The sequence below is a fragment of the Ovis canadensis genome, chromosome 20, assembly GCF_042477335.2.
Source record: "Ovis canadensis isolate MfBH-ARS-UI-01 breed Bighorn chromosome 20, ARS-UI_OviCan_v2, whole genome shotgun sequence".
Lineage (NCBI taxonomy): Eukaryota > Metazoa > Chordata > Mammalia > Artiodactyla > Bovidae > Ovis > Ovis canadensis.
Genome location: NC_091264.1, coordinates 46,165,510 through 46,191,371, shown reverse-complemented (window position 1 = coordinate 46,191,371; position 25,862 = coordinate 46,165,510). Strand labels below are relative to the sequence as shown.

The 25,862-nt window shown below is 44.8% G+C and overlaps 6 protein-coding genes across 9 annotated transcripts; 2 read left to right on the top strand and 4 right to left on the bottom strand.

Annotated features, from left to right (window-relative positions):
- Window positions 1–146: 146 nt before the first annotated feature.
- LOC138425624 (histone H1.2) lies at window positions 147–23,866 on the bottom strand. Of its 4 annotated transcripts, none has more exons than XR_011251290.1 (3): window positions 23,181–23,860; window positions 21,984–22,115; window positions 147–901 (listed from the first exon to the last, which is right to left on the bottom strand). XR_011251290.1 is itself a non-coding variant. In XM_069563749.1 (2 exons), the coding sequence occupies exons 1-2, from the start codon at window positions 23,816–23,818 to the stop codon at window positions 15,901–15,903; spliced, it is 666 nt and encodes a 221-aa protein (XP_069419850.1). In that variant the 5' UTR covers window positions 23,819–23,866; the 3' UTR covers window positions 14,266–15,900. The 4 variants fall into 4 exon arrangements, 2 of the variants coding, with proteins under 2 accessions (XP_069419850.1, XP_069419849.1); XR_011251289.1 differs by lacking the exon at window positions 147–901 and adding an exon at window positions 12,960–15,928 and having other exon boundaries at window positions 23,181–23,866; XM_069563749.1 differs by lacking the exons at window positions 147–901; window positions 21,984–22,115 and adding an exon at window positions 14,266–15,928 and having other exon boundaries at window positions 23,181–23,866.
- LOC138425630 (histone H3.1) lies at window positions 6,364–7,385 on the bottom strand. The gene has a single exon (XM_069563756.1). It carries the CDS (start codon window positions 7,383–7,385, stop codon window positions 6,975–6,977), a length of 411 nt encoding a protein of 136 aa, XP_069419857.1. The 3' UTR covers window positions 6,364–6,974.
- On the bottom strand, window positions 6,364–8,702 carry LOC138425636 (histone H2A type 1-B). The gene has a single exon (XM_069563763.1). It carries the CDS (start codon window positions 8,700–8,702, stop codon window positions 8,310–8,312), a length of 393 nt encoding a protein of 130 aa, XP_069419864.1. The 3' UTR covers window positions 6,364–8,309.
- On the bottom strand, window positions 11,912–15,179 carry LOC138425648 (histone H2B type 1-B). The gene has a single exon (XM_069563777.1). It carries the CDS (start codon window positions 15,177–15,179, stop codon window positions 14,799–14,801), a length of 381 nt encoding a protein of 126 aa, XP_069419878.1. The 3' UTR covers window positions 11,912–14,798.
- LOC138425656 (histone H2A type 2-like) lies at window positions 15,441–16,215 on the top strand. Its single transcript, XM_069563785.1, has one exon. The coding sequence runs from the start codon at window positions 15,534–15,536 to the stop codon at window positions 15,813–15,815; it is 282 nt and encodes a 93-aa protein (XP_069419886.1). The 5' UTR covers window positions 15,441–15,533; the 3' UTR covers window positions 15,816–16,215.
- LOC138425634 (histone H3.1) lies at window positions 16,867–17,351 on the top strand. Its single transcript, XM_069563760.1, has one exon. The coding sequence runs from the start codon at window positions 16,891–16,893 to the stop codon at window positions 17,299–17,301; it is 411 nt and encodes a 136-aa protein (XP_069419861.1). The 5' UTR covers window positions 16,867–16,890; the 3' UTR covers window positions 17,302–17,351.
- Window positions 23,867–25,862: the final 1,996 nt, after the last annotated feature.

Here is a 25,862-nt window from a genome sequence, read left to right as displayed (position 1 = left end):
AACTACAGCAAGTAATTGCTAGAAGAGACAAAAGCAATGGGGCAGGAAAAAGTGCAATTACGTGGAATACTTACAAGTAGGTTTGTTACAGCAGCGTTACAGTAGATATTTGGCTCACGGCAAGAGAAAGCAACGTGCACCTGGAGTATCAGAAAAGACTTTATTTCACACTGACCTGGGGTTTCCCTGGTGGCTCAGATGGTAAAGAATCTGCCTGCAGTACAGGAGGCCCAGGTTCAACCCCTAGGTCAGGAAGATCTACCCTTGAAGGAAATGGCAACCCACTCCAGTATTGTCTAGAAAATTCTGTGGACCGAGGAGCCTGGTGGGCTACAGTCCAAGGGGTCGCAAAGAGTCGGACAAGACTGAGCAATTAATAGGCAGACAAGGCCCAGTGGAGTCACCTCCAAAGGCTGAGCACCCGACTCAGGGTTTGCTTGTCTTCTATACACACAAGCTATGGGGTGAGACAGAACTTCCATGAAACTGAGGTGTTTCTTAAGGGGTGCCAATCAAGGATGAGAATGTGTAAGGTGTCTTGTGTTCTCAGGCAGGTCTGCAGTTTATCTTCTTTTGGTGCCATCTCTGGCTGTTGATTGATGCAATAAACAGGCAGGGTTACAAAAGCATTAAAATGCTAAACAGAGTGTTACATGGAAGATTTGCTGAATTTTCCTTCTCATTCCCTCCTGTTGATCCTTAAGCTGCTTTAGCCGACTTAGGGATCATCTGCCTTAACTACTCAACAGGGAACCTTAAGGGAACAGGGGTGAACAGGGGTGAACCGCTCTGGCTACTTCCAGTTGGAACAGGGATGTAGACTCTCCTCAAAGTTCCCCGCTGGAATCCTCTATTGTTGTATAGTGGTAAGTCCTCATCATCATTTGGAGCTTTATGGTTTCTAAGTGAGAAGAAATAAAATGGGTTATTGCATTGAGAATACAAGGACATAGCAAGAGGGCTAAAAGGAGCATCAGAACTGGGACCCATTAAGAGGCATATCTAAGTCCAGAGTGAACTGAAGGTTGAGGACAGCAAGTTGGATAGCCAACTTCCTTTCCCTACCTGAGCCTTTAGGTCATCAATCAACTTAATATTTCTTTTGAGGACCCACAGGCTTTCTTCCTTAGCTGAGGTATTTACATAAAAGCCACAGGACTCGTTGAGCACGGGGCACAATCCCCCTTGTTGTGCTGTAATCATATCTAGTAGCCAGCAGTTTTGTAGTACTACCTGAGCTAAGGAATCTAGGCTTTTTTGTTCTTCTATCGCTGCCACTGTAGACTTCCAAGATTCTTGTATTAGCATGGTTAGCTGGAGTACTGATCTTTCTAGCAGGGGTATTCCTGCAAACCAGAAAAATCCTCGAAATACAAGGTCCAACACCAGGCCTTTCCAGGATGGGGTTATCATGGGCACACCCTTCCCAGTCATTCTGTTTTACCCTGGGCTGAGGGTTTGCAGGTGATAATGCTTGCTCTAGAAATGATCCTAGGTTCACAATGTTTCCAGAGACTGCCATTTCTTGCGAATTTTAGAACTGTAAACTTGGGATGGCAAATACCTTTCCATCGGCAGGGAAGGATTCCCCACAACCAGTTTCCGCAAAGAAAATTAAACCCAGTTCTTAGTAGCAAGACACCGGTAGTGGGCCCTTGGATCCAGGCCTTAGTATAGGTAATTTGTATAAACAGGCCTTGGGATTTTATGAATAGGTCCCAACTGTCATATGCACTATGGCCCTTTGGTCTGTTGCTGGAGAAAAATTCATCTGCACAGAGTGCATTATATTTGGTCTCAGAGCTATCATGGGTATGGGATGGGCTTTGACACGCTATGTTTCGAAATATCAATTGAATCTGTGAAGGGGACCCTCGACTAAGGTCCTGTTGGTAATAGTAAGGATCCTGGGTCTTGGCCAATAGCAATACATTCTCCTGATCCTGAGCAGAACTGTTAACAAGTACAAAAGTCTCATTGTACCATTTAGTTGCATTTTTGGCTAAGCCTCCCTATGTAAAATTATGTTCCCTAAAGTCAGGTGTATAATAAATATACCTCGTAATCTTCATCACCAAAGGGTTCCCACTGTAAATCTGTTTGGTCAAAGGATAAGGTGTTATTTTTATTGGGTTCAGAAAACCTACTTCTTCAACTTCTTCTAAGTATTTGTTTTGAAAACATAGAGATAAGTTCCCCTTTAGTACAGCCCCGTGGGTGGAAAGCTCTCCTAGTCTCTCCTTGTTTCCAATGAGGGCGAGGCCCACCTCCTACCCTCGTCCTCTTGTTACACAGAATGGAGGGGAAATCTGCTTAGGGAAGGAAACAGATTAATGATGTCTTCCATGGAGGCTGGATATGCCGGGAGGGCAACTGTCGGCTCTTCGTATTGTATGTCCTCTGGTAAACAAGCCTGACATTAGGTGCAATTTGCTAAGAACGCCATCTGGGTCACCACTGGGACCCAAGGGTGAAAGAGTTTTCCATCACTCAGGTGAGTTGCAAAAATTTGTATTAGGATCTACCACTTATTTAGGATCTATATGCAGTCAATGGTGATGAAGCAGCTAACCAAGGAAAGAAAGAAAACTACCAGTAAAAGCCTTTTATCCCAATGCCAATTGACTGGAACCATTGCCGTTAACCCTATGGTGAAAATGAAAGCTAAGAGCACACAGCCAGAGAGGAGCAGAGGGTGACTGTGCCGGAGCATCACAGTGAAAGAACTAACATAGGGGACAGGAACAGCATAATTATCTTTTCCAGTGACTGACTCTTCCAATCCTTGGGTGGATTAGCAGGACTCAAAAGAACAGTGCTTGTCCTTTCTCCTCCTGAGGGTGACAAGCAGTGGGTTGTTTTGTCGGGGGGTCGCCTCCCAACATGGTTGCTCTTTGGTAGCTGCGCTGCCTTCACCCTGGAGTGATGGAGCAGCCTGTCTAAATGGACCTGGATTCCTAGACGAGCCTCTTGAGGAATCGGGTACTGTTGCAGTTTTACAGGCTGGATTCCTGGTTTCAGATCAATCAGGATGGGGGCATGCTGTCTTACCAGACCCGGAAGATTCTTTTTGGCCCAGACCAGTGGGTACTCAGTCTCTAATTCAGAAGGAATGGTCTGCTCTTTTGAAAGCAAAGAGTATAGGCGCCATTCCTCTTCCTTCTTTTCAGCGAGAGCCCAGGAGGAGAGTCACTCTGGTAACTTTAGCTGGGCTGACCTGTGGCAGAAATGGAAACTTGGGCTCCCATTTATGCAAGGACATCCCTTCCCATCAAAGGAATGGAGCAGTCTGGCAGGTAGAGGAATTCATGGATCATCTCATGGCCCCCTAATCAGCATCTCTGAGGACCACAGAAGGGCCTGCAGGTCTGAGTGCCTGTAGCCCTGATGATAGTGACTTCTCTTCCTGAGAAGGGGGCTATCTGCTCAATGAATGACCATCGAATGCTCAGCACCTGTGTCTACCATAAAGTCCACTGGATGGCCCACTAGTTGAACTCTGACCATGGATTCTCAGGGGCCAAATTGAAGAGAGCCTGCTCCCCTCTAATGGGATTCTGCTCCTGCTAGGGTGATCAGATTAGTGCTGGGTGGCTCAGGTTGATATCAGCTCGGTGGGGCTGCCGCTTTGGTTCTCTTCTTAGGGCAGTCAGGATATTCATTCTTCCAGTGTCCCTTTTCTTTACAATAGGCCCATTGATCACAGCTGAGAGGGCTTCTCCTCTTCAGATCTGGGCCCCTTGCTCTATGAGGTGGTCCTGTCAGGGGTGCAAGCTTTGACAGAGCAGCTGCCAGGAATGCAGCTTTCCATTCCATCCTCTTTTCTGCTTCATGACAGGCTGCTTGGTCGTGGTTAACAAAGACTTTATTGGCGATCTCCAGCAATTTTGTGGCGTTTTTGTCCATGAACCCTTTAAAGCTTTATAATTTTCTCCAGATGTCTAACTGGGCCTGTCCCATGAAAGTGGGGTTTACCATCCGTTGGTTTTCTGGGGCCTCAGCGTTGAAAGGACTGAAAATCCAGAAGGCCTCACAGTCTCTCACAGAAGTCTGCTGGGCTTTCATCTGGCTTTTGTATTACCTCTGTGGCTTAAGCCATGTTGGTGGGCTTTTTAGCCCCTGCTTTTACTTCCTGTAAGATGGCCAGTTGATACCTCTCCAGTCTATTTCTTTCTCCTTCAGTGTCCCAGCAGAGCTCGTCTTCCGGGAAGGTTTCTTCGTCCACTTGGCCCCCTGGGACATTGGCCTGGAACCATTTTCTAGCCTCTGTTACGATACGTTGGCGCTCCTCCGTATTGAACAAGGTGAGGAGCGGCTGTCGGCAGTCTACCGAAGTGGGGCGGTGGGTCTGTAAAATGGACTCTAGGAGATTGATCAGCACTTGAGGCTTTTCAGAGTATGAGGGGGTGAAAAGCTTCCAGTTAAGATCGGTCATGCAAAAAGGCTGGTAGTAGAAGACAGGTCCCCCCTCTTTGAGGGTTCCATCAGCAGCAAGGTGCTGTGGTGCCCAAGTCTCTCCTAAGTGCATTTCTAGCACTGGGGTAGCTGGTCCCTGAGCTGATTGGAGGTGCCTGCTCATCAGTTCCGGGGTGCCTGGTCACGGGACATGATAACCTCAGGATCATCAGAAGGAGGTGAAATAGATGGTGGTGGGCTATCTGGCAAATGTGGACCTTCGGCCACTTGAGGGGGAGCTGTTGGCGCATAGGGTGGTGGCACTATTGGTGGTGAGTCTTCAGCCTCTCCTTGGAAAATGGGTGGCTTTTCTTCTGGCGTGGGGCCTTTCTTCTGGTTGGGCTACTAGGACCTTACACTTTCCCTTACTTGTGGTGCAGAACCAAACCCAAGGAGGCCTCAACTGAGCAATTTTCAACCAACCATTGGTCAATATATGGGAACTGGTCTGGCTGGCCAGGGTCTCCAGTTATGACTCAATACACTGCTTGGTCAGCGGGCACATCTAAGGTGCCCTCTGAGGGCCACCCAACCCCAAAGGAGGGCCACTCTAGGGTGCACAAAATGCACGATTTTACAGAACTCAGTATTACACCATAATCCCCAGAGAATCCTTCCTTACTATTTTTAACCATACACTCTAGTTTGAATTGGAACTACCCATTATGTGAGTTCCCACCCTGGAATGGTGTCCCGCAACAAACAAAAATGCTTTCGCCAAGCTGGTGGCTCCCTTTATGGGGACATTGGGTGCCTCTTAGCTATAGCAGGTCAGTATATAAACCCCTGTTTATCCTCCTCCTCTTGTCAGTATAATAAACCCCTCACAGGCCCGCACTGAGGTACAATGTCCCGTAGGACCTGACGCTACCCTGAGCTGTGTGAGGTCACCAAGAAACCGCAGGTCAGGACCCATTCAGCCTCCGTAGCTGTTCCTGTGGAGAAGGTACACTCACACAGATAGACATACAGTGCTAGGACACCAGACATCTGATACGGAGAATTCCCTATCCTGGGCAGCACTCCATGTTGCGGCAGGCGATTAGTCTCCCCTTCCGCCTTCAAGGTGGGCCTGAACTGAGTCCTGGGTCCCCGGAGACACTCACCCCATCAGACGTCTGGCCCTGGTCCTGGCAAAAATTTTCTGAATCCTCCCCAAGAGTCTGCTCAAACGCGGCAGCGGCCTGCTACTACCGGCCCGACGAGGGTCAGGGTGCAGTGACATCACTGGTGGCGCGCCATCCTTCCCGTCTCGGGGGCCTGAGATAGCCGAGCTTCCGTCAGTTCTCGACAACGGTGGCACAAAGGGTCAGCGCGGCTGTCGGTTTCCCGGCCAATGCACCAAAATGCTACAGCAGTGTTATAGCAGATATTTGGCTCACAGGAAGACAAGCAACACGCACTCGGAGAATCAGAAAGTGTAAGTCGCTCAGTCGTGTCTGACTCTTTGCGACCCCACAGACTATACAGTCTATGGAATTCTCTAGGCCAGAATACTGGAGTGAGTAGCCTTTCCCTTCTCTGGGGTATCTTCCCAGCCCAGGGATCGAACCCAGGTCTCCCTCATTACCAGCTGAGCCACAAGGGAAGCCCAAGAAAAGTGAAAGTCACCCAAGTCATGTCCGATTATTTGCGACCCCATGGACTGTGTAGGATCAGGGCCAGAATTCTCCAGGCCAGAATATTGGAATAAGTCGTCGTTCACTTTTCCAGGAGAATCTTTCCAACCCAGGTCTACCTGCATTGCAGGTGGATTCTTTACCAGCTGAACCACCAGGGAAGCCCAAGAATACTGGAGGGGGTAGCCTACACCTGCTCCAGGGACCTTCCAGACCCAAGAATCGAACCGGGGTCGCCTGCATTTCACGCGGATTCTTCACCAACTGAGCTACCAGGGAAACCCCAAAGGATCAGAAAAGACTGTTTATTTCACAGCAGTGAGGGCCTAGCGGAATCATATCCAAATGCAGAGCACCCAACTCAGGACTCAATGTTTGCCCGTCTTCTATACAAGCTGTGGCAGGGGCGGGGTGGGGGCGGGGGTGCGGCACAGAGCTTTCATATAAATGAGGTGTTTCTTAAGGGCAGCTAGGCAAGGAAGAACATGCGTCATGTGTCGTGTTCTCAGTCAGGCCTGCAGCTTAAACTATCTTCTTTTAGCGCCATCTCTGGCAGTTGGTTAACGCACAAACAAGCTGGGTTACAGCAGCCAAGGTGCTAAACCGAGATTACATGGGGGATTTGCTAATTGCTTCTCAGATTCATAAAGTTACATAAAACTAGGTATGGAGTGCTACCTGGAAGGCGAATACGGTTAGAACCTCAGCTCTCACACAAGTCCAGGGTTTACTTGGCTGCGGGAGTAGGGATAGGACGGTGGGATGGACTTCCGCTCTGCTCCAGCTTTGTTGGGAGTAGGAGTAATCCTAACCCTTTGTGGTACAACCCTTATTTGATGATGTGGGTGGCTCTGAAAAGAGCCTTTGGGTTTAAAGTTGGCAGTCAAATGGAAAACAAATTTACGCCCTCTCCCCGCGAATGCGGCGGGCAAGCTGGATGTCCTTGGGCATGATAGTGACGCGCTTGGCGTGGATGGCACACAGGTTGGTGTCCTCGAAGAGCCCCACCAGATAGGCCTCGCACGCCTCCTGCAGCGCCATCACGGCCGAACTCTGGAAGCGCAGGTCGGTCTTGAAGTCCTGCGCGATCTCGCGCACCAGCCGCTGGAACGGCAGCTTGCGGATCAGCAGCTCCGTGGACTTCTGGTAGCGGCGGATCTCGCGCAGGGCCACGGTGCCAGGCCGGTAGCGGTGCGGCTTCTTCACGCCGCCTGTGGCGGGAGCGCTCTTGCGGGCCGCTTTAGTGGCCAGCTGCTTGCGCGGCGCCTTGCCGCCAGTGGACTTACGAGCAGTCTGCTTAGTGCGAGCCATGACAAGCGACGAACGGATAACTACTGTCCCTCCAACGCCAGCAAGAGGCAGGCAGCCGCCCTCCTTTTATACAGCCAGGCGAACATCTATTGGACCCGAGAACATTCAAAAATACCCGCGCCTTTCCCTGATTGGTCCATTTCTCTGCCTGGCTGCCCGGAAGAATGAAGAGCTGCTTTCCGGTTGGTGAACGAACCTGCCCTTTTACTATACCAACTCCAATGGCCTGACTTCGGTTTATTTACCCTTTCACTTCTAAAATATACTGGAAAGTAATTACAAAGCAACACGGACACTACCGATGGATTACATATTTAAGTACAATCACCAAAGATTATCTTGGAAGTGCTTAGAAAGAGTAGGTGGGCTACATCTAAAATGACACTCAGGTTTTCACGGGTGTAACACGAACATTGTGGACAATCAAGATGTTTTTGACGTGTCAATGATCTGTAACTTACTCTCAATTGTTTCAGCGTAACATGTTTTCATAAAGTGGAATCTAGATGCAGAGTGTTTGGGTGTTCCATTGCATTAACAAAAAATGTTTAGAGTTCAGCACCTTTCACTAGTAAACTCACTCTCCAGTGGGGAAAACATGTCATACGTCACCGCTGTAATTAGGAAATACTGTTTGACTAGAAACGGACTCAACTGTTTAACCAGCCAATATAACTCATGTGATTTTTCTGTTAAAAATTCCTCGCAAACATTTTGATTGGAGATAAGTCTTTCCTCGGATAGTGAGGAAAACTCATTTCTTACTTGTGATTTTTGGCCTGATGTTACAACCTTCATATGGGTACAATTAAAAAGCATAACAGCTCTGTAAATGGAAAAAGTAGGTGGCTCTGAAAAGAGCCTTTGTATATATCGACTTTTCTTGGTTACTGAAAGAAAAAGTGCCGTGGGAACGTGAACACTTTACTTGCCCTTGGCCTTGTGGTGGCTCTCAGTCTTTTTAGGCAGCAGCACAGCCTGGATGTTGGGCAGCACACCACCCTGAGCGATGGTCACACGGCCCAGCAGCTTGTTGAGCTCTTCGTCGTTGCGGATAGCCAGCTGCAGGTGGCGCGGGATAATGCGCGTCTTCTTGTTATCCCGGGCAGCGTTTCCCGCCAGCTCCAGGATCTCGGCCGTCAGGTACTCCAGCACCGCCGCGAGGTACACAGGCGCGCCGGCCCCGACTCGCTCGGAGTAGTTGCCCTTCCGGAGCAGACGGTGCACGCGGCCCACGGGAAACTGGAGCCCGGCCCGCGAGGAGCGAGTCTTGGCTTTAGCGCGAGCCTTGCCACCCTGTTTACCACGGCCTGACATATCCCCTAAATCACGAAAAAAAACAGCCTCACAGGAAAAAGCAAACAGAAGATAAGTAAAATGAAAGCGAGAGAAGTATTTATACTAACTGAAGGTAGGCTTGTGCTATTCTCCCATTGGCTAACATTAATAAACCAATGGGAGACTAGAACCTGCATCCTTAATTTGCATACAAGACTTCTGTCTATAACAAAAACTTTCTGAAAAAAGTACTAATAAAAGTCTATAGTAAATAGAAGCTAGTTGTACATTCTTCCCATTGGTTGCTACTTGAACCTATGGGAAGTCGGAACCTGCATCCTTTATTTGCATACAAGGCTTTCTCATCCAGTACGATGGACTTTTAATACTATTAATAATGGAGTGATTTGGTTTTCTCAAAACGACTGTTCTTAAAAGAAGCAGGAGTGGCTATTTTCATTGTTCTGAATTTTTAGCTATTGGAATTGTGACTCAATTTTTAGAAAGGAATAAATTCAGAATAATTCGTAAAGATAATATTTAAGAGGTAAATATTAGTATGCTCAGTGTATATCTCTTCTAATTCTTTAACAGGGAAAACGAAGAGAAGAAATAATAGTTTTTTATCTTGGCCCAAGACTTAACCTGTCTGAACAGTAAAAAGTTCCATTTCATTCAACTTACCTATGAGGCCTTCCAGGATCACCTGGGAGGCATGTAGAGACCTGTCCTCATTTTAGAGAACGCGAAACAGACACAGTTTATTTGCCTTGGCTAAATAACACTGAGTTGAATGGGACCAAGGATTCCAAACTCCTCGCTGGAAAACGGTCATCATTTTCCAGTGCCACTCCCAACCTTCCCATCTTCCCTTTTTTTCTCACTTGGCTCCCACCCACAGGACACCAATTCCTTCAGAAAACCCCATCATCATGCATATCGTACTGGACTTCTTGCTGTTAGAGAACTGCAAACTGCAGCACATAAGTCTCCGGATTCCTAAGAAATGAGAGAACAAACCACCCCCATAGCATATAAATACTCAAAATGAGATTACAGTATATACTGTAATACACTATGTTAATATTAGTACAGAGTGTTTGGTCTTAAGCTCTCATGTCAAGAACCTAAAATTGAGAAGTTGCCAAGTGAAATCTTGCCATTTTCTTCTTATAATGGTCCATGAAGTAGAAATAGATGGGGCCCAGAAGGATGTGGACTATCATTTCAGGAATTTTCGAGGACTCGAGCCTCTAAGTCTACTAACTCCTAAGCAAGATGGTAAAAGGAACAGGAACCTGGTTAGGAAAAAATTGCTCTTAAACCAATTCTGTCAGAGAACTATGTTTTGATTCAGGTGACCAAGAAGAGTTTCTTTTTTACCTTCTCTCAAGTCTTATGACTACTATGACTTTTTCTTAGCGATATTCAGTTCCTTTTTATTATTATCTTCACCATGGACAACAGCAATACACATCCATAACACTGGCCCAGTGTCTGAAATGTTTCAAAACCCATAAGGGAGTTGTAAAAAGATAGATGCTACCTCAAAGACTTCATACTATTTTGAAAAGGACGGGGGAGAGGAGGCAGGGGGTTGTATACCTGAAGTTTAAGTAGTAGAGCATAGTCGGCATCAGAAACGGAAGGTTTCAAACAATATAAGAGCCCAGGAAGAAGAAAAATCACTGTGAATCAGAAGGATGAAGAGAACTTAAGAGAAGTGTACATTCAGCATTTATTCACATATATTTGGTGAGCAGTGTTAAGTGCCTTTGTTCTAGATGATGACATCGTGTGCCCTTGTGGTCTTGGAGAGGAAAAAAGAATCCTCTACCCTTCTAGGTTCTTCAACCTGATCTAAGAATTAAACTGGTATGAGACTGATTTACAGGGAAAAGTCAAATTTAGTTTCATTTGGGGGTTGGATGAAATAAAAATTAGACCCAAGCACAAGTTACACAGTTGATGCTTGTTATGCCATCTCAGATTAGGGGTTAGGGGCTTGGGACTTCAAAGGGCAGTTCACAGGCAATTCACTGTAAAATGAAAAAAGACAAATGTTTTGTAAACAAATGTTTGCTGGGCCAAATAGAAAGAGTGAGACTCAGAAAAGAATTTTAATTATAAACTGCCATGTCTACAGTCCTAGTTCAAATTATACTGTTGTTACCTAGGGTGATAGCTACTTTCCTCAAACAGGTCTGCTTACAGCTATAGACAGCATGCTTTTAGTGATTATGATAACAAAAGCCTCAAAAGTGAAGGTTAAAGTCACAGTTCCAACATGGTGGAAGACTTTGCCTCTTCCCTGTCACATTTTAATGAGTAAAGTTGGTAGCTCATTAGAATTAACTGGGGAGATGTATGAATTTTACTTTTGGCTTCTCTTCATTCCTCTACTATAGTTTTGAAGGCTAGCCTGAAGTCTAGTCATATAACTTTTTTTTTTTTTTTTGGCTTGTTAAAGATCAGTCATGTATTTATTTGTACAGATGTCAGAAGGGCCTACCTTTGAGATTAGGAGGCCCAGGTTTTGGTTTGGGATTGCATTTAAGGGTATCAGTTCAGTTCAGTGGCTCAGTTGTGTCTGACTCTTTGTGACTCAATGGACAAAAGCACGCCAGGCCTCCCTGTCCATCACTAACTCCCAGAGTTTACACAAACTCATGTCCATTGAGTCAGTGACGCCACTCAACCATCTCATCCTCTATCATCCCCTTCTCCTCCTGCCCTCAATCATTCCCAGCATCAGGGTCTTTTCAAATGAGTTAGCTCTTCGCAACATGTGGCCAGTGTATTGGAGTTTCAGCTTCAACATCAGTCCTTCCAGTGAACACCCAGGACCGATCTCCTTTAGGATGGACTGGTTGGTTCTCCTTGCAGTCCAAGGGACGCTCAAGAGTCTTCTCCAACACCACAGATCAAAAGCATCAATTCTTTGGTGCTCAGCTTTCTTTACAGTCCAACTGTCACATCCATACATGACTACTGGAAAAACCATAGCCTTGACTGGACGGACCTTTGTTGACAAAGTGATATCTCTGCTTTTCAATATGCTGTCTAGGTTGGTTATAACTTTCCTTCCAAGGACTAAGCGTCTTTTAATTTCCTGGTGGCAGTCACCATCTGCAGTGATTTTGAAGCCCCAAAAAATAAAGTCAGCCTTTGTTCCACTGTTTCCGCATCTATTTGCCATGAAGTGATGGGAATGGATGCCATGATCTTAGTTTTCTGAAAAAGCCTACTTTTTCACTCTCCTCTTTCACATTCATCAAGATGCTTTTAGTTTTTCTTGACTTTCTGCCATAAGGGTGGCATCATCTGAATATCTGAGGTTATTGATATTTCTCCCAGCAATCTTGATTCCAGCTTGTGCTTCTTCCAGCCCAGTGTTTCTCACGATGTACACTGCATAGAAGTTAAATAAGCAGGGTAACAATATACAGCCTTGATGTACTCCTTTTCCTATTGGGAACCAATCTGTTGTTCCATGTCCAGTTCTAACTGTTGCTTCCTGATCTGCATACAGGTTTCTCAAGAGGCAGGTCAGGTGGTCTGGTACTCCCCTCTCTCTCAGAATTTTCCACAGTTTATTGTGATCCACACAGTCAAAGGCTTCGGCATAGTCAATAAAGCAGAAATAGATGTTTTTCTGGAACTCTCTTGCTTTTTCCATGATCCAGCGGGTGTTGGCAATTTGATCTCTGGTTCCTCTGCCTTTTCTGAATCCAGCTTGAATATCTGCAAGTTCACGGTTCACGTATTGCTGAAGCCTGGCTTGGAGAATTTTGAGCATTACTTTACTAGCATGTGAGATGAGTGCAATTGTGCGGTAGTTTGGGCATTCTCTGGCATTGCCTTTCTTTGGGATTGGAATGAAAACTGGCCTTTTGTAGTCCTGCGGCCACTGCTGAGTTTTCCAAATTTACTGGCCTATTGAGTGTAGCACTTTCACAGCATCATCTTTTAGGATTTGAAATAGTTCATCTGAAAATCCATCACCTCCACTAGCATTGTTCATAGTGATGCTTCCTAAGGCCCATTTGACTTCACATTCCAGGATGTCTGGCTCTAGGTGAGTGATCACACCATCGTGATTATCTGGGTCGTGAAGATCTTTTTTGTACAGTTCTTCTGTGTATTCTTGCCACCTCTTCTTAATATCTTCTGCTTCTGTTAGGTCCATACCATTTCTGTCCTTTATTGAGCCCATCTTTGCATGAAATGTTTCCTTAATATCTCTAATGATCTTGAAGAGCTCTCTAGTCTTTTCCATTTTATTATATTCCTCTATTTCTTTGCACTGATCCCTGAAGAAGTCTTTCTTATCTCTCCTTGCTATTCTTTGGAACTCTGTATTCAAATGGGTATATCTTTCCTTTTCTCCTTTGCTTTTCACTTCTCTTCTTTTCACAGCTATTTATAAGCCCTCCTCAGACAGCCATTTTGCTTTTTTGCATTTCTTTTTCTTTGGGATGGTCTTGCTCCTACAGTGTCATGAACCTGCATCCATAGTTCATCAGGCACTCTATCAGATCTAGTCCCTTAAATCTATTTCTCACTTCCACTGAAATAATCATTAAAGATTTGATTTAGGTCATACCTGAATGGTCTAGTGGTTTTCCCTACTTTCTTCAATTTAAGTCTGAATTTGGCAATAAAGAGTTCATAATCTGAGCCACAGTCAGCTCCTGGTCTTTTTGCTGACTGTATATAGTTCTGTAAAATATCAACTATTAGGAAGAAAGGAAGGGGCAAGGAGAAGGAAGATAGAAGCAAGCAAGCAGGCAAATAATAAGTTCTACCCCAGGAGATAATTTTGAAGAGACTGAGATTATATTACCACTAAGATCTCATCCCTCCAGAGAGCAATTCTGAAACTGCAGCTTGAGTTCAATTTTTCTTTCTTTTCCCCCCAGAGATGAGTGGAGGGGGCTACAATCTAAAAACCAAGATTTTTAACTTCTAAGACAAGCTTCTGTTTCACAGCTATGTTTTATGTATGCTGAGACAGGGAAGTCTTCTCATATAGCAGTCACCTAATTTGTGTGGGATCTGGGAAAAGTTCATTTAACTTCAAAATTTAAAAGTGGTCTTTTTGAGAAATTCTACTTCGAGTTTTTATTTCCTTATCCAAACACACTGATGTATGTCACCTAAATATGGTGCTTATAAACCAAAGAAAAGACTTTCCCCTACCTTTTTAATATGCAGTCAACCGCTGACTTTTCGTGGCTCTTCCCCTCATCCAGCCCCACTGACTCCTTTTCCACAACCAAGGCCCTTCCTATCAGGATTATTTTGGGAGTAGTATGTTCTTTTAAAAATTTTTCCCAAGAAAAATTAGCACACCTTCCTCTCCACCTGGGGCCCTCCTAGTCTGCAAATGAGGTGACACCAGATGGGGAGGTCAGAAAATTCAAACCATTTCCCCTCCTAGAATTGGGAGTGCCACACTTTCAACCTCTTCTAGTGCCATCCCAGGAAGGTAAATGACCCAGGAAACTGGAACCCAGATATCAGGAATGCAAGAAAAATGGAAACGGCTTTACATTGGCTGTTTCCATCACTATATAATTATAATGAGAAATTAGAAAATCTCATTTCAACCATGTGCAGAGTTTAATACCTTATAAAAGTGTCCGCGGTTTGCTAAAGGAACAACAGGTGATTTTGCTTAGTTTCCCCAATAACAGGGAGAAAACCCCACTGATTTGCCTTCCCTGCAACCTGCCCTGAAAAGACAACCTGCATAAAGATGCCTTGAGGATCGGGACGCTGAAATCCCCCCAACCACTTCCTTACCCGGAAGGAAAATTCTAATCACCATCAAAAATTTTAAGAGGCCTCGTGAAGAGTGAGCATTTCCAAGCATCTGGATGCTTAGTCCATGGGAAACGGGAAGATGTGTCTTTCGGGGAACGTCTCTTTAATGCCAAGAGACTTTTCAAGTAGCTAGAGGTTCTGGCTCCAAAATTGCTTCAACTATTAACCCCACTAGAGTAGATGTAGATGCTTAAATCAATAGGACAGAATTGCATTTACCGCGCGAGAAAACGGCAGTTACAGTCTTTCTTCGACAAAGTGGGTGGCTCTGAAAAGAGCCTTTGGATTAACTGCCTATGCAGGCAATCATTTGGAGCTGGTGTATTTAGTGACGGCCTTGGTACCCTCAGACACAGCATGCTTGGCCAGCTCCCCGGGCAGCAGCAGGCGCACGGCCGTCTGGATCTCCCTGGATGTGATGGTCGAGCGCTTGTTGTAATGCGCCAGGCGTGACGCCTCGCCCGCGATGCGCTCGAAAATGTCGTTCACAAAGGAGTTCATGATACCCATGGCCTTAGATGAGATACCAGTATCTGGATGGACCTGCTTCAGAACCTTGTACACATAAATAGAGTAGCTCTCTTTACGACTGCGCTTGCGTTTTTTGCCATCTTTTTTCTGTGCTTTAGTGATGGCTTTCTTAGAGCCTTTTTTAGGAGCCGGAGCAGATTTAGACGGCTCAGGCATTGTTTTGCCCTAGAAACGTTAGATGGTAGTCTCCGCGACTAAGATAAACAGTATGAGTTCAGAAACCAGATATTTATAGCGCTTCAATGTAAATGAGGAATGAAGAATTCTCACTTTTGATTGGGTAAGATCAGTACAGGTTCACTAAGGTCTGGAGGGAGGGGTTTATGCAAATAAGGGATACACATATTCTCTTTCTATTGGATAGAAAAACCTTCGTCCTTCTGACCAATAGGAGACCTAAGTGGCGCATCCCTCTACTGTCTATTAAAAAATATTTTTATTCCCCCTTGGTCATCCAGGGTTTTTTTTTTCCTGCTCACAAGTTTTGCTGTTGAGTTTTACAAAGTAACTATGTCTGGACGTGGTAAACAAGGAGGCAAAACTCGAGCTAAAGCCAAAACTCGGTCTTCCCGGGCTGGTTTACAATTTCTAGTGGGGCGAGTGCACCGTCTGCTCCGCAAGGGCAGCTATACCGAGCGGGTTGGAGCCGGCGCTCCGGTGTACTTGGCGGCGGTGCTGGAGTACCTGACGCCTGATATTCTGGAGCTGGCGGCAACGCGGCTCGGGACAAAAAGAAGACCCGCATCATCCCGCGTCACCTGCAGTTGGCTAACCGCAACGACGAGGAGCTGAACAAGCTGCTGGGCAAAGTCACCATCGCTCAGGGCGGCGTCCTGCCCAACATCCAGGCGGTGCCGCTGCCCAAGAAGACGGAGAGTCACCACAAGGCGAAGGGGAAGTAAAGCCTAGACAAAAGAAGAAACTTTTTAATAAACTATTCAAAGACTTTTCACAGCCATCCACATTTTTATTAAAAAAAAAAAAAAAAAGCTGGTAGCCAGGTTATGCTGTGTAGGTGGTTAATTGTAAAAAGACGAATGACATTAAAACAAAGACTCTGGAAATGTTCTCACAAGCATTATTTTACTGCATAGCTGGCGAAACCTTTGTAATCCACAAGGGCCTTTATAAAGAGAAAGGGAAACTAGAGCGGTACTTAGTCTTGAGGATAACAAAAAGCAATTACTCTTGCCAAGATTGTTTTTCTCTTGCCTTTGCTTTCAAAATTTTAAAACAATCCCCCCGCCCCCCCATGGAAGTTTATCAGGATCCAGTGTATATATGTCATCAATTCCACCTTTGCATGCATGTGATTTTTTAAAATCATCCACCCAGGGACCCTGGCATGTAGTTTTACAGAAGATAAACTCAGAATTAGGGGAGATCTGATGACCAAAGTTAGAAAGTGGTAGTCCTGGTAGTTCGAGATTTACTTAAAGCTGACCCAACTGTGGGGGAGAAAGATCAATTGTACTCAATTTAGGATTGGAGCAGAAATACTGACAATCTTGAGAACGTGTCAAGAATTAAGAATATCAGGTCCCACCCGTATACTGAATCAAAAGTTAACATGGTGGGTAAATGGCTCGTTATGTACATTGAAGTTGGCAATAAGATGAAACAATTTAGGAAAATTCCTTCAGGTCGCCTAGATTTTAAAAAAGGCATAGGAAATAGGTGTAGAAGTAATTCATCCAATCAGACTCTCTCTTAATTAACCGGTCTCTCCCGGTCACTTTTTAAGCCAATGGTTTTATCGCGCGGTACTTTTGAAAAATTCCGAGACCAATCAGAATGTTTCCAACTATATTTAAAGGCAACTACCTGCGCTTGTACCAGACCTTTGGTTTGTGATCACCCATTTGTGATGGCTCGCACTAAGCAGACTGCCCGCAAGTCCACCGGCGGCAAGGCGCCGCGCAAACAGCTGGCCACTAAGGCGGCCCGCAAGAGCGCGCCAGCCACCGGCGGCGTGAAGAAGCCGCACCGCTACCGGCCCGGCACGGTAGCTCTGCGCGAGATCCGCCGCTACCAGAAGTCCACGGAGCTGTTGATCCGTAAGCTGCCGTTCCAGCGGCTGGTGCGCGAGATCGCGCAGGACTTCAAGACCGACCTGCGCTTCCAGAGTTCGGCCGTGATGGCGCTGCAGGAGGCGTGCGAGGCCTACCTGGTGGGGCTCTTCGAGGACACCAACCTGTGTGCCATCCACGCCAAGCGCGTCACTATCATGCCCAAGGACATCCAGCTTGCCCGCCGCATCCGCGGGGAGAGGGCATAAAGTTGTTTCCTCTGTACTTAAAAAAAGGCTCTTTTTAGAGCCACCCACAATTTCATCTAAAGTAACTGTAACACTGTCAGTGAGACATTACAAACTATGAAAAGGTGGAAAGCACAGGTAGTTCATAAAAGCTATTGAATAATCTAGAGAAGGTCTTAAATATTCACGTCTAGAGGTATAACGTACCCGATGGAATAGGCCGATTCCTGAGGCCTACAGGTGATAAGACGTGGTACCCATAACTACAAAGTTACCAGGTAGGTGAGAAAACATTACGTTTTCTTAAAGAACCGTATCTGACATAACTCAGGACAATGCCACAGTTACTAACTTGAATACAAAACTATAATGCTTTATTTGTCTATATTTTTGATGGCATACTCTGGTTCCATCTTTAAAGGAAAATGTTCAGTAATATTTTCCGTAGAGTATACTAGGTCAACAGTGAGGAGAGAATTCAGTATTCACTTAAGATGCTCGATCACAATTTGTTTTATCCTCTTGATAAGTTAGAGAAGAATGTCAGCTTTAAAGCACTACAAGTAATGTCAAGTAACGCTTTAAGGCTTGCTTTCAAATTTGGAAAATCCCCTGTCAAATTTTCACATGTGAGTTTTAAAATTTGGAAGAATTCTTCAAAGACTAGCTTCTACTTTATACATTTCACATCTCCGATGACTGGGCACACGGATATATGAATCTACCTATAATGCAGGAGACCCAGGTTCTATCCTTGGGTCAGGAAGATTCCCCTGGAGAAGGGCATGGCAACCCACTCCAGTACTCTTTCCTGGAGAATCTCCAAGGACAGAGGAACCTGGGGGGCTAAAGTCCATGGGTTGCAAACAGTCAGACAAGACTTTTCAATTTCACTTTTCACTTTTTGTCAGTGATAAGTAGTATTCCCTGAAGACATTCTTAGATCAGACTGGCTAGCAACAAGTGAACTATATATGAACAAATCTACACATCACTTTATATATTTCATTAACCCCAAACAAAATTTAGATTCAGTAAATGTTCTCAAGTCCTAAATATTCGCATCAATATCCCAACATAATCAGACAAAGGTGAATTGTAACAGAAGAGAACCTTGAGTGGAAATAAAGGTTTTAACCAGCCTTAATTAAAACATGCAACTTTTAAAAGAATTCCTTTTAAATAAGAGCACATGAACAGACTATACTCCCAGGGGCCCCTTCCAGGGCCTTGGAAGTACAGAGTCTGACACTTGAGTTTCATATCTTCAGGGTAAATCTGCGTCTCAGCACTGGCTATGCTTTTCCAAATTACACATGGCCTTCCCTGCCCTCCTACTTCTCGGTTCTACCATACTTCAGCAGAGTACCCTGTTGAGAATCACTGGTCTTGGATGACTCTCAGTAATCTGGGATAGAGCACTGCTTTGCATGATGCTTTGGATGATGGCACCATTTTCAAAAAGATATACCAGGAGAAGAAACTCCATTGAGAGGACATAAAGTCAACTCTGAGCAATGGGAACACTTTCAGTCCAGGTAAATTCTCTGGGACAACTTTACAGGTGTTACTGATCCACTCTGTACTGAATATCACCACCTTTAGAGAGATCCTTATGCAAGGAAGAAAATAAAACCATGGATTCCTTGGAAGAGTCAGTCTAATAACTAACACTGATAGTTTTCCATGGATCAAGTACTACATGATCTAATTGATCTAAATTATTGTATATAACACTTGCTACAACCCTGAAAGGCAAGTTCTCTCACTGTCTCTATTTAATAGAGGAGGAAGTTATCATTGCCAGCAAAACCCAAACCCAAACTAAATATTTTTGATCAATAAGATAGGTTATCCAGAAATGGATGATCAGACCTAGTTTCCTCCTCAACAGAAACTCTCTCTTGGAGACTGGGCTGCCTCAGGATGAACAGGGAGGGCCTGCAGTGGCCTGGCTTTTGCTAAAATCTGTTATCAGATTCCTGTGGTCAGAAGCCTGGTATGAGGTGAGGTGGGCAGGGTGGCCAGAAGAAACATCAGATGCTAGGGATAACCAAGTGTACTTTATGATCTTTAGTCTTAGACTTCAGGACCAGGTCATCATAGTTATTTCCTTGGAAACGTCTAAAGTCTACTTCAGGGTAAATATTTTCTTGTGTCTTCCTTTCAGTATTTACTATAGAGCTGCTGCTGCTAAGTCGCTTCAGTCGTGTCTGACTCTGTACGACGCCATAGATGGCAGCCCACCAGGCTCCCCCACCTCTAGGATCCTCCAGGCAAGAACACTGGAGTGGGTTGCCATTTCCTTCTCCAATGCATGAAAGTGAAAAGTGAAAGTGAAGTCACTGAGTCCTGTCCCACTCTTAGCAACCTCATGGACTGCAGCCTACCAGGCTCCTCCATCCATGGGATTTTCCAGGCAAGAGTACTGGAGTGGGGTGCCATTGCTTTCTCCCACTATAGAGCTATATTGTTCAAAACAGTAACCACTACCCATTTGTGTCTATTAAGCACATGAAACTGGCTAGTCTAAATTGAGACGAGCTGAAGTGTAAAATACATACCACATTTCAAAGAGTATGAAAAATAGAATTTAAAAATCTAATATTTTTACATAACTTATTGAAATAATATTTTTATTTTAGTGGGTTAAATATTATTGAAATGATTTTACTTGCTTTACTTTTTAAAAACGTGGCTACTAGAAAAAATTTTAAGACATATGTGGCTCTTTACCATGTTTTGGAGGAACAGCACTCTTCATGGAGGGTTATTATACTGGTTTACTGATCAGAAAGTAAATGTCCTTAATGTGACCAAGCCTCAGTAATAATGGGACCTACCTCAAAGCACTGTGACAAGAATGTTTTTGAAAATAAATGAAGAGTGCTCAGCAACAGTGCTTGACACCTTGTAAATTAGTGCTCAAGACATGCCAGATGTTGATACTTCCCTGGCAGTCTTGTGGTTAAGACTCTGTACTCTCTACAGGGTGGCATGGGTTTGATTCCGGGTTAGCGAAATAAGATTCCACTTGCCTTATGACACGTCCAAAGGAGAGAGAAAAAAAAAAAGCTACTTCAAAACACTATTGCTGTTACCACTGTGCCCTAAATCCCTGTTCCCTTCTGAAATTCTTTAATGATGTAATCATATCTAGTACTGGGCCTGTTTCTCTTTGGCATGGATTTGAAACACAAAGTTACCTTTTATATCTCCCTCAAGCACAGAAAATATGATACCTAGAGCATTGCCTAGGGGAAGTAATAAGATATTTACTTTTTCAGCATGAAAGCACTGAGTATGTACAGAAAGAAGTAGAATAATGATTTACAAGGAGACTTTAATTTCTGTTACGTTTCTATCATACATGAAAATTTCATGAATTTTCATTATTTATCAGTCAGCAGTTTATGCAGTATTCATTGCCATTTCTGGCTAGTCAGCCATTTTGGCCAATTAAAGTATATTAATGCTGTTCTCAATATTTATAATAATAAGTGAATATTGAAAATGATATTAATAATGTTAAAGTTTAGGTTTTATAAACCAAATTGTGACAAGGGACTTTTTGTTAAACTAGCTAATTTTTAGATTCAAATGAATGGGTTATTAGACCCCAGTCAGTCAACTATGTAAACTTCCCTCACAGTGAGGGAAGGGAACATAATTTAAGAACTTGGATAAAACTGAGGAAACTGTTGAAGATTATCTAAAGACTAGGTGAAAAGAGAGATTTGAGAGTCCCTTGGTCTGCAAGGAGATCCAACCAGTCCATTCTGAAGATCAACCCTGGGATTTCTTTGGAGGGAATGATGCTGAAGCTGAAACTCCAGTACTTTGGCCACTTCATGTGAAGAGTTGACTCACTGGAAAAGACTCTGATGCTGGGAGGGATTGGGCGCAGGAGGAGAAGGGGACGACAGAGGATGAGATGGCTGGATGGCATCACTGACTCGATGGTCTGAGTGAACTCCGGGAGTTGGTGATGGACAGGGAGGCCTGGTGTGCTGTGATTCATGGGGTTGCAAACAGTTGGACACCACTGAGCGACTGAACTGAACTGAACTGAACGGAGCTCTCTGTGAATGAACTTTCCCTCCAGCCTTACTAGAGAATAGTTACATTTGTTTTTGATGAATATGTTTTATTTGAAAGTAAAGAACATCTTTCATTTATGCAAATACAGTTGCAGGAAACGTTCGGTGTTAGGATCAACTATATAAACCCAATAAATTTACACCACAAAAGGGCATTCACAAGAGGTTTAGAGAAAAGAGAATCAACTTTTGCTTAGGTTGGTTCGCCCCCTGTCTCTTAGAGTGGATGTGAAAATGAAATTATTTGACAGAAAATAGGAACATAAAAGAACATGGTGCTATTACTGCAAGCCATAACTGTGATTTATTTGGAGTGTCTTTATTAGGTCTTCTGCTATTGCAACTTGACCCAACCTGAGCTAAGTGGAAAGGTCCCCTGTGGCAGGAGTTCAGGCAGCTCAAAGAACCAGGAACTCAGGAGGTGTCTTTAATACAGACATTGCAACCTTTTCTATACATCTCTCATCTCTGCTTTTCTTTGCACTTTGGTTACCATTCTACGCATTTTATCCACTAGACCTTTTGGTTTCTCCATACAGTGACTAAGACTAGGAATGAACTCCGTGGCCCCTACCACTAATGCAGGAATTAACATTAACTCACAGATTCGTCCTTGTGGTTGAAAAACTGGAGCTGCAGTTCTGCAGAAGCCCCTTCCCTGGTAAACGGTCTTGAGAAATTCTCTACCCAGGAGAAATGCCATGAAAATGAAAGAATCCACTTACAACGCTGTTACTAAAAAAAAAAAAAAAAAAAAAAAAGGCCCTTTATTAAAAAGGCCACCCAGTCCCACCCATATACACACGTTTCAAAACTTTACCAGTCTACATTTTTTTCTAGTTAGCGTAGAAGCATTTGGATTGCACAAAAAGGCGTTTAAAGCATCTACGATTTTCAGACGTCGAGGTTCCCGAAGAGGATCCTTGACTGGCCGGCCAGGACAAAATGGCCGACTAAAAGCTGTTTTTTATGCTGTCAAATCATCACACATTTGCTTATAAAGTTAAAAGGTGCAAGGAACAGAAAGATCCCTGGTCCAGCTTTGCTTCTGGTGAAAGAATCACTGCCACCGCTATAGCATTTTTCAAACGTTTCTTTGCTGCCAGAGTAAACAAGAATTAAGAATGCGAGGCGACGGCCTCAGGACCCACTCTCTTGCCCTTGGTTTAATACCAACGCCCCCACGACAGCAAGTTGACTTTTGAAAAAATGGAAAACGTCCGAAATACGACACATTTCTCTATCAAGCAAATAGGGCTAACCCAACCGAAAGAAAACAAAACAGAGACCACAGATGGAGGACAGTCAACGTCCAATTAAAAACAGAATGAAAAATCACAGGCTAGAGGAATGAGCCAACCGGCGAGCAAGGCGGGACTTTTGAATGAGTTTTTAGCCCAATCGGAATATCCCGTAAGACTGAAACTGGCTGGGTTTAGTGGTGGTTGTTTTTGCTCTTCACAGGAGTGGGGCGGGGCGGCGGAAATCCCAAGTACGCAAGCCTGCGGAAAGCGCTCGCAATTGCTGACCAGGAGGCTGACAGAAAACACCGCACGGCAAGGGGCAACCCACAGGAATGGGTTCAAACTCTGCAAACTCACAGCAACCACTCTGCCCTGCTCCCTTGGGTAGTGCCAGCCATCTGCAACAACTCCCGCGCAAACCTACCCTTGAATAAGAAGTCTAGAGAACATAGGATACACAGCACAAAAACGAGTATACAGCTCTTTTTTTTGAGATCAGTGGTGGCTCTGAAAAGAGCCTTTTTGGGTTTTAGAAGCAGATGATTTAACCACCTACTTCTTCTTGGGTGCAGCCTTCTTGGGTTTAGCAACCTTGGGCTTGGCGGCCTTTGGCTTAACCGCTTTCGCTGCGCTTTTGGCGGCCTTCTTAGGCTTGGCAGCCTTAGCTTTCTTGGGGCTCTTGGCCACTTTCTTGGTCACAGCAGCTGCGGCCGGCTTCTTCGCTTTCTTCGGGGTCTTCTTAGCAGTTTTCTTTGGAGTGGCCGCGCCCGTAGCTTTCTTGGGCTTCTTAGCCGCCCCAGCAGCCTTCTTAGGCTTGGCCGCACCCGCCTTCTTTGCCTTGGGCTTGGCCTCCCCGGTGGCCGCCTTCTTGTTGAGCTTGAAAGAGCCGGAAGCCCCGGTGCCCTTGGTCTGCACCAGGGTACCCTTGCTCACCAGGCTCTTGAGACCCAGCTTGATGCGGCTGTTGTTCTTCTCCACATCGTAGCCGGCAGCCGCCAGTGCCTTTTTGAGCGCAGCCAGAGACACGCCGCTGCGCTCCTTGGAGGCGGCGACAGCCTTGGTGATGAGCTCGGACACCGGGGGCCCGGATGCCTTACGGCGCGCCCCAGCCGGCTTTTTGGCAGCCTTCTTCTTAACTGGGGTCTTCTCCGCAGGAGGTGCGACAGCGGGAGCAACAGGAGCAGTCTCCGACATGGTGAAGATCTAGGACTCGGGTACAAGTGGCAAAGCGCCGATGAAGCTACGCTTGGGCCGGGCCGCCGTATATATAGAGCGCAGGCGCGCGCTGATTGGTGCTCCGGTCGCCCGCCTGGCTGGCAGGCTCTGAGCCGCCGCGATGCGCCCAAGTTGTGTTTGTTCTACTTCACAAAAGGGGGAAAATATTAAAATACCCTATACCAAATCACCTGAATTTGGTCAGGAAAGGATCCGAGAAGCCTCAGGCTTCGTGCTTTCCATTTATTTTGTTCACAATTACAAATACTACGCGTCCAGGCGTCCCCAACTCCCCCAACTCCTAGGGAAGTCCTGGGCAGTCGGAGACCACTTTCTGTTTTTCTTCTAAATTACCTGTTCGCTCCTTTGCCCCTGAAAGTTCTTTTTCTCAGGGGTGGTTGGGCACATGCTTCTCTTCTTTTGGGACCAAAAACGAAATGGTTTCCACCTAAATTTTCACCATAATTCTGTTTCTTCGCAAGGGAAGTAACACAGGTCCTCTGTGAATTCTGCCTACAGACCCACAGGAACTGTGGACTGGGACCAGGATTCTGGGGCCAGTCCAAAGCAGTTAGAGCGGGATGGGAGGGGGTTCGTAAGCCTTGGGGGGTCCTGAGTGATGGGGGGTTAGAGACTTAAATCTTTGATTTGAAGACGTTGAAACTCTATCAAATCCCTCTTTTCATAGATGGGGGCGGGGCACTCTTTTCACTTCTCCAAAGGCGAGAAATTAGGCTGTTTTTTAAAAGCTCTCAGGTTCCCCTCTGGGTTGTGCAAGGCGGGGGGTCTGGCCCGCAAGAATAGGGATAATGAGGGAAGAAAGAAGACCCTCTTAAGCCTACAAATAACCCTCAATAGACTTAACAGTGAGGGACATTTAGATGATCGGTTTTCAAAGGAAGCAAGCATTTATTTAGTTTTGTGTGCTGTAATAAAGAAATGTATTTCAGCACATGAAAATTCTAGATTACTTCCAGTAACAGTATCTAAACATATGCCATGGCACAGGACACTTTCTAACTGGGAACTCAAAGATATAGATGGAAATAAAGCAACTGACAAGACACACTTTTGACTTTTAAGATAAACTAGAGATTTTAAATAGAAATCGTGAAATGACAAAATTTTAAACAGACATAGAGGAAAAGTAATTAGAACAAATAAACTATTATGCCACTTTTTGCTGATAAGCTCACCTTTTATCCCCTCTAAAACTGACTGTATGTATTCTATTCTGAAGTTCACTATACTACTACCTCTAGAAGGAAGTATGTACTAAAGACATCAGTCTTAGATGTGATAATCAAAAAATGTGATAAATTAAGTTCAATGATAAATGAAACATGAGGCATCTTCTTTTAGACTAAGGATAACCCCATGATTTCACTGGATATCATTCTTTCAACATTTGGAAACTATGTCTACTACTGGTCATGTCCTCTGGGAATTAGCAACCTAATAAGATTAGTGATGGGTGAATTAGCAGCCATAGAAAATCACTTTAGACCTGCCATCCATCAGTGTGACTTTGGGCATAGGAACTGTAAGAACTCATTGAAAGTGTATGAACAACTAAAGCACCTTCATCATACAAATATATTTTGGCAAAAAAATAAAACAAGAACATGCAATTTGTTCTGATTCTATGTGCAGTGAACAGCCTGTTCATCTGAAACTCAGCTAAGGGTGCATAACCAGCAGGAAAAGAGCTATGTAGTCTTCATTACTATGTCACTGAACTTCCCTTCAGTAGAAACTGGTGTCCCTTTTTGCAAATCGGGCTTCCCTGGTGGCTCAGCTGGTAAATAATCCACCTGCAATGCCAGAAACCTGAGTTTGATCCCTGGGCTGGGAAAATCCCCTGGAGAAGGGACTGTCTACCCACTCCAGTATTCTGGCCTAGAGAATTCCATGGACTGTATAGTCCATGGGATCGCAAAGAGTTGGACAGGATTGAGCCACTTTCACTTCGCTTTTGCAAATCAGCAACCTGTAAATTTGATTACTGTGATTCAGTTTTCTG